The sequence below is a fragment of the Lottia gigantea genome, assembly GCF_000327385.1.
Source record: "Lottia gigantea unplaced genomic scaffold LOTGIsca_132, whole genome shotgun sequence".
Classification (NCBI taxonomy): Eukaryota; Metazoa; Mollusca; class Gastropoda; family Lottiidae; genus Lottia; species Lottia gigantea.
In genome coordinates this window covers 375,370-384,180 of record NW_008707463.1, presented here as the reverse complement: position 1 = coordinate 384,180, position 8,811 = coordinate 375,370, and the positions used below count along the sequence as shown (strand labels likewise).

The window sequence follows — 8,811 nt, the reverse complement described above, 5'->3', positions numbered from 1 at the left end:
TTTAAGTTTTATTTTTTTTTTATTTATTTAATCGCTTTCCACAGTGATAGATTCTTTACCTGTAATAGATAATATCTCAATTAAAGTTGATATTTCATACAAATTTCTATACCTGTCATTGTTTATTTCAATAAATGGTATTAAAAAGATTTTAGCTTCCAGTAATAGTCAGTGGAAATTTAAGTCAGCCTTTTTTTTTTCTAAGAAACCTGATTCAGTTACAAAATCTTAAAGGCATTGTAAAGAGGTTTTCTAGCCTTTTTAGGTGTATCAGGGACACCTTTGACTTTTATTTGGGACATTCCAATTCTACGTCCATTGCGGTTCCTGCAATTCCAGAAAGACTTAGCTGGAAATGCTGCAGCTCCCGCAATCAAAGTGACATAAAAGAAGATCTTAAGAAATTAAAAATAAAAGAAAAAAAGTAAAACTTGGGAGATGATTCACAGGTTTTTACTATAACCAGAGTAATCTCTGAGAGAAGATAATTGAAAACCAGTGTAATTACCCGAGAAATCTGTACAGGGTACGTAACTAACTAGAGTATAAAGTCTGTGGATAGAATCTTCATCTTCATTACGTTTTCTTGCTAATCGAACTCGGATTCGGAAAGGTACACTCCTGAAAAATAAGTTATTTTGGTAAATAAATTCCTGGAGGTAGGGACAATGACTATTTTTTCCCATCCATATATAATGCATTTGTTTGAGAACGGCAATACAACAGTATCATCCATCTTAAAGAAACAATTGCATGGAATCTTTTGCAGAAAACAATTTAGCCACATTGCAAGAGTAACCATTTTATGGACAGATGAATCAACTTCGAACTAGTTATAATAATAATAGCTATATTCTGTTAAATTCTTGAAAATACCAACTCAGACAAGGCTGAAACTTTAAGTGTGAAAATTTCATAGAAATTTCTCAAATGATCTCATCATCATTATTGGTATTGACAGAATTATGGAATCTGAAGAATAAAATAACTCAAGATAAACAAGCAAGCTGATTTTCAAATAAGGGAGACAATTGTGCTAATATGACAGAGAGAGTGTGCTCAAATGGTCAGAGATGGAACAGAACATCCCATTTTCGACTCTTAATTATTATTATTATTAAGACACTTATAGAGCGCCATCTTTCACAATATGTGCTCAGATGCGCTGTACAATACAATTCATAAAGTATCAACATATTGGTAAAATTGGCAAATAAGTATAAAAATATAAATGAATAAACGTAAAAAATATGTATAAATATAAGGAATAAAACAATCTATAAATTAAAAGCTTTCTTAAATAAAAACGTCTTGAGAAGAGACTTAAAAGTCACTAAAGAAGTGTAGCATCTAATGTTAAAAGGTAAAACATTCCAAAGTTTAGGGGCCTGGACGGTAAAAGAGGCAATTAAGACTGAAAACACAATGAGGTGAGACACTGGAAAAAAACCTTATCAAGAGAGTAACATTGAAGCAATGAGACTATTCTAATTTTCTTAAGCGTTTTTTCCTCCATTCATTTATTACATTGTTCCATTGGGTTGAATGTTAGTGTTTTGGACCTAGTTCTGACTATGTAAATTAAAGAGTCTCTGTCCCCATGGACTGAATGTTAAACAGGACTATGTCCTCATGTAAAAATAAAGAGTTGATTATTATTATAACTATAATGAAGGTTGATACTTTTAACACGTTTTTAGACTTATTTCTGACATGCGCGAGACCAATAATGAAAATAGAATGTTTTCAACTACCCTAACAGAATCAACATTATTGATTATGATACAGTAGAAAATACCAACTCAGACAAGGCTGAAACTTTAAGTGTGAAAATTTCATTGAAATTTCTCAAATGATCTCATCATCATTATTGGTATTGACTACAATGAACTTTTCATCCAACTTTACAACTGGACATAACACATTTAAGGTATTTTGAGGTCAAAATAAACAATTTGAAATGAACATGCTACAACATCTCAGGGGGATAAATTAAGTTTTCTCTAAAAGGGTTTATATTTGTCAATACTTTTGCCAACAATTTATCAAGTTGACTACTTGAGAAGGTGATTGCTTTCAACAATAAATCTACAATGAAAAATGTGGAATTGTCAATCAGTACCAATATATCTTTATGTTCAAAACTACATCCTAAATATTTAACTTAGACATCACTGGTAAATACAACAAAATCTGTCCAAATCTCTAGTAACTGATCATAAACAAAAATCCCAAAAATTCAAAACACCGCCGTTTCAACTTACCTGACTCCCTTACTCCAGATATATTTATTCAATCTTGTATCAATTCTCACGTCTGGGGTTTTCATCATCTTCAACGCAAACTTCCTGATTTCCTTGATGGCTCGAGGGGCTTTTCGTTTACATGATCTGAAAAAACAATTAATTAAAAGTAACAACCTGAGCCTGACAATCAACAAGTCTTAGAAACAGTAACATGGTCTGAAAGTAATGGATAAATGTTAATTGCAATGTCTTAAAATCCATGGAAAGCACTTTATTATAGCGCTTTACCAGTTGTCATTCGTCAGGCTCCTGGCAGCGTATTCTAGAAACGATCTTAGATCTAGGATGTCTTAGGTTCTTATCTTCTAGCACTGATTCTAGGACATCCTAACGCCGAGATCGTTTCGAGAATACATGGCCTGAACTGCAACACGTCCCACGAGCCCTTACATGATACAGAAGTTATATCCATAAGAGGCCGTTCCTGAATTTATAACGGTAAAAGTATTAAGATTCCTCTTGGCATGTCCACAACACAAGTTGAAAGGAAGTTACAAAAAATACCATAGAGAGCTACAACTACTACTTACACGCTATGAATATATTTATGAATGTGGATGGTAACTTCACGAGTTATGACCTCGTTAGCAACCGACTTCTTCTTGTCCCTCTTGTTTCGTGGAGCCATGACTGAAAATACAACAACTCCTTAAATCACCAGAATTGTCTTTTTATTAGTTACTGAGTATACTGATCATACTTTATTCAGCAATGGGCTTGCAAGTTAATGGCCAAGGGAAAAATCTACCCGTGTAGGTTTTGAAGCCTATTGGCTTACCCTACGTTATTGACAGTGTGTCAGTTTTTCCCTCTCATTGAACACCGACATGCAATTGTCAATAAGTCATATAAATAAATTTAGTTTTGTCGGAGATGAAGACTGGATTTAAAAATGCCTAAATTATGGTTTTTACCGGCAATGCCCAGTGTCGTCAGCTAGGCCTTCAGAATAAGGAGGTACACTAGTGCTTGACAAAGGATAAGAGAACCAGAAAACAGCAGGTATGTGTCATTACTAGAATTTACCAGCACGAAGCGAATGTTGAACAGTCCAACAACATCGTGATGTAAACAAACACCATTCATCCTAACTTTTCAGATCTAAAATCTGGTAATCAAGAACGATTTAGGCATCATTCGCTCATGGATTTCAACGCTGGGCATTTCTATTGGTGAGAGATACATCAAAGATTTAGTTTAATATCACATGGGTTCATGATTGGATCGGATTCGGCATGTGCCGTCTACACAACTTACTCGCTACTATGGCCGAAGCTAAAAAGGAAGTAGAAAGGTGCTTGGGATTGAAGATAAGGGGAGATAAACAATCAATCAGACCACTGTTAACTTTCTCTACCATAAATTGATCACAAGATCTGATATAATTTATGAAAATCAGCTGCTCTGATGAGTTTTTATTCTTGAAAACTACTGTAGGATTTATAATTTGGCTCGTATGACTTTGCTTTGAAAGTTTGAGGTAAGGTAGCCTATATCCATCTGCATGGGTCAGCTATAATCATTTGGTCAGGACCGATTGGGACAACACACTGGGACGGTAGAACTGATCCTCTTCACAATGGTCTGGACTAAGATAGCTTTCCCTGGTGCCAAATGATGCTTCACAAGCCTTTGGCATTACAAAATATTACATTATATATCCTGACATGGCTTGACTGGCAAGTAACGCGAAGATATTATATCAACAAAAACTCTGGTAGCACCTCATGCTTTTTACAATCCAGTATTGGCATTGTTTGTAACTGTTTTGATTTTTTCAAAGGTTCAAATGTCAAAGTTCAATGATTGGAGATAATAATCTTATGAATATTCTCCTCGAACTAGCAGTTATCCGTTTAAATTGTCACTGTCATTTTAAGAAGACAAAAAAAACTCAATGAAGGTATAAATTGCATTTATTAGGGTTTATTAGAATATTATAAATTTGGAAAAAAGACACAAGACAAGGAAACATTGGAGAATTTGGTGAATTAAATACCAAAAGCTTTGAGACAATACTTAAACATGCAAAATAACAAATATATTAACACAATGGGGAAATATAACCAATATTAAAATGCTTTAAAATAAATATGTCTAGATTTCTATTACTGATTGGCCATGCAGTATGCAGTCACATTTTCTCATTTCCAGCTGTCTTAAGTCTTTGATATTTGCGGACTATAGCATATGACTAGATGACACAATAAACTGTAAAATGATGGACATTTTGCTTGTACAGCAGGATAGGCTTAAGGCCTTTCAAAATTTTCAGCTGTCAAAGTATCCTTGACAACCATCAGTAGATGACACCATAAATTGTGTAATGGGTAAATTTTGAATGTTGAGCAGTATTAGCCTACTCTCTCTCAATTTTCAGCGGTCAAAGATCCTTAAAGATGGGTTTCCTTATTTTTTTAGTATCAAATTAAGCAAACTATTTGATTAATTGGTTTTTCTAACGAATTATCATGTATTCTTAATCATATCATTATGTTCTTATTGCATAATTAAGAATTTTTTCCGATCCATGAATGTACAGTCTGGAGAAACATAAAAAGACTTTTTGACCTTTCTTGATCGGTCACTCATTGGAATTCTGTTGGTAATTCTCTAATAATTTAGCTAATTATGGACATGTGAGACAAACTGGTATTTTTCCAAGTTATCCATCTTTAATGTTTGCAAATTTAAACACATGATAAGATGACTAGATACTCTGTTCTCTCTCAGGTCTATGAAGCTAGTTTCAAATCATAATAACAACAGTTATATTCCCCAGTCTTGTTTTTATACAAACATTATGAATATTAAATATATTATGAATTCAACAACATCAAAAACTAACAATAATCATCCTTCTATATTATTTCATTATCATAAGTTGATCTTTTCTTTCTGACAGGGATATCTGACAATAACAGGTATCTTCTGCCATCAAAAAAACTTTTGAGTTGCTACATCAATGATTATCAATAGGTTCAGCTTATCAATTATTGAGTTATACAAATTTCAATGAAGCAATTGATTTATAATACAGATTTAGATGTTTTGTTTCATGTCTTTTCTGTGGGTGATTCCACAAGCCATGTATGATCTGATCGATCTAATAAAATTGTTTCATATCAAAAATTCTAAATATTCAACCAATAAAAGCTCTGTTACATAATTTACAAAAATTTGGACTGAACACAATTAAATTAGAATTTCTACAGATCATGGATGGTGAATGAAGTAACCAACAGAATAGACACAAAACGCAACATGTATATCTGAGACATGTTTCACACAAACTCACAAACTTATCAATCAAGATTTTAAAAAATACTGTAATTTGATTGGTTAATAGAAAGCGATTTCAGTGAATAACCAATCAAATGACTGAAATACTTATCATTCTAAGCCAAGTTTTTGTAAAACAGGCCTCTGGATTTAAACCAGAGTACATGTATATAAGTCTCTCAGAGACAATAATGTATTTTGACTAGATTTCATAATCTCAACCATTCATTCAACCATTCCAAATAAATAACTTTCTATATCTGTGACTGACAATAATATAATAAATACTACTAGGTTTCTAGACTAGTACAGAGATATTTATAAACACCCAGGTAAAATTCTGAACATAAAACATTAACAGTTCACTATATTTAATAAGTTCTGTTAATAGTAATTGAAACTAAAAGTCAAGAGAAATTTTGGATTCATGACTAGGTGGAAATAGACGAGGTATGATGTTGGGTGCAGTGTATGGAGCGGTATTATAGATACAGTAGTAAATAGAAGAAACAATTAGTGTCCGCACCATGTCCAGACCTGTACCTATTGTGTTAAATTCTTCTATATTTGTTTATATCGATTATTCCACACCGTACATCGCACTGGACACATTATCTCGCGATTTAAGTCAGACTTATCTCATATTCAATAACTACTTGACACTGCATGATACCTAAAAATAGAGTAGACTGTTTCATTCCTTCAATTTTAAAGTTTTCAATCTTCCCTGGATGGAAACAAATTTCTTTTGTCTTCTATAAAGGGTTTGTTAAGAGGTTTTCTTGCTTAATGTTTGTGCATAATGAGTAAATATATTAAGCACACTGTTGTAAATCAGTGTAAAGTGACTTGGAAAGTAGAGACTTATACAAATAAAATAACCAGGAAGACCTCTCGACAATCTCTGAAACCTAGGGTGGACATAAAATAATAAACTAAATAAATCTTCTTAACAAGACTAGAAACTACACACAATGCTTTTTTAAATTGACAAGAAAAGAATGTTTTTAAAAATTATTCATCTTTTTTCACTCTTTTACTCATAAATTAAATAATTGACTTAGTGACTTTATCTGCATTGGTTCACGGAAAGTTTCAATTCATTCAAATTAATCGAAATATGGCTTTTAGGATTTTTCAGGCTGTAATTTAGGATTGCCTTAACCATGTCAAGGTTAAATTTTTCTGAGCTAGCTCTCTTATTTCTTAAAAAATTCTTATGTCTAATATTTTAGACAATTTATAATTTTGATCATGAGATTTTTAAAAACAGGGGCCTGAACTCTTTACCAGATAGAAACCATATTTTGACTTAAGTTCATATACAATTTAATACGGGAATCTTCAATTACAAACTTTAACAAGGTGTCTCTCAAATACAAATCACACACACAAAACTATAACCACACACTTAAATACAGAGTATAAATAATACATAAACACACGAACAATTCCCATGAATTTCTAATCACCTTTGAACAATTAATCTTGGTTTTTTTTCATTATCTTGTAAAAAGTCGAAAGAAAGAAACAGTCGTTTTTCTTTTACAAGGAGAACAATTAAGATTCTTGAAAATCCTGTCTACTAGTAACTCTTTGGCAAATCCTAAGAATTTATGATAAAAATTAACTGTAAAATATACTGAGAAGTTGAGAATTTTATGGGACTTTCTGTCTCATCTCACAGGATAAATTGCTGAAAGTAATTAGAAATACATTAAATTGTCTAATAATATAAAACAAATACACCAAGATATGAAAGGAGGGAGAAAGGGGGGAGGGGGAGGGGGGGGGGGGTGATTTGGTAATCATGAGAGTGTATATTATTGCTGGCTAGTATTAAATGCTTCAAGTGACTTTGGTCCCAAAAACAACCTAACAAACAGTCTTAAAGCTAAGCATACACAGGCTCCACAAGTGATAACATGCTTTTTAAAGTGAGGGTCAATAAAATTCATAGAATTTTTTCTGATGAAAATCGTAAAAATTTAAAAATTTGAATTCTATTACACTTCAGGTTATATCAATATAATATCAGAAATTCATGATCAAAAATAATTTTTATCTTAAATAGGGATTATAGCCCGGATTGAAAATAATAACAATTGTTAAAACTCAAGTCTCCCTTTAATTCATTGATATATCATTCCCCATTTGGTTTCCAATGTTAAATTATTCCTGGTTTTTATAATAATGTCACCTTGTTTTAACTTTTTAAATTTTTTTATAAAGGCATATACTTTCCCTTCAAAAGACGTTAGCACAGAAACAATGTGATCTCCCTCAAACACAGAAAGAAACTCTGTATAAATTGATTTGACAGTATAAATATTATGAGGTGTATATATTATATTTTATAATGTAATAAATTATACGTGTTATAAACAATTTAAACTTGTGACTAGTAGAATCAAACCACACCCATCATCTTTATTATTACCACAACAAATATCAGTTATACTTAAAGGTATAGTAAAGAGGTTTTTTTTAATTTTGTATGTATATCTTGGACGCATCAATTTGCAACATTCCAATTTTCAGTCAGACGTCTGTGGTTCCTGCAATTCCACTAAAACCAAGTGTTTGATGACACCACTAATCCTGAACCCTGATCTTATGTGATAAAGCAAATTTTGCAATTAGTGACGTCATCAAACACTTACGTTAAATGGAATTGCAGGAACCACAGATGTCTGACTGAAAATCGGAATGGTGCAAATTCATGCAATTAGTGTCCCCGATACACATACAAAATTAAGAAAACCTATTAACAATCTTTATAATTATCATAGTTAGTAGCCATCAGCATTCAAAATCAATTTTATAAAGTTTATGCTTAGGCTGTTTATCTATTGCAAGGGATGGATAAATGCCATCCAAAATTCTAATATCATTTAGTTAAAATCTGTCTTAATTTGAAGTATTTAAGTATATTTTTTTGAAATTTAAACCTTTTAGAAGTCCTGCTGTTCTGATAAGGTTTAGATATCCAAAACACTATCATATGATGAATATTTGTCAAATAGAATTAGGAATAACATCTTCAATTTAAACCTGTCTTATTGCTACTGGATATTGGAATTCATGGTTGTTTTGGCTTTAAAAGAGATACTAATTCCGGTTTTGGTTTTGGTACTTGAACCTTAAAAGTTGGGAGTTTAACATCAACTTCTGGGGGTTTCAAAGCCTCGGGTGAGAGTTTGCCGGCAGCCACAGCTCTCTC

General features: G+C 32.2%; 1 protein-coding gene across 1 annotated transcript; it reads right to left on the bottom strand.

Moving 5' to 3' along the window:
• Positions 1-3,546, bottom strand: LOTGIDRAFT_200036 (hypothetical protein). Its single transcript, XM_009049246.1, has 5 exons — positions 3,221-3,546; positions 2,837-2,936; positions 2,265-2,390; positions 509-621; positions 1-59 (listed from the first exon to the last, which is right to left on the bottom strand). Exons 2-5 carry the CDS (start codon positions 2,932-2,934, stop codon positions 28-30), a joined length of 369 nt encoding a protein of 122 aa, XP_009047494.1. The 5' UTR covers positions 2,935-2,936; positions 3,221-3,546; the 3' UTR covers positions 1-27.
• Between the last annotated feature and the right edge of the window lie 5,265 nt (positions 3,547-8,811).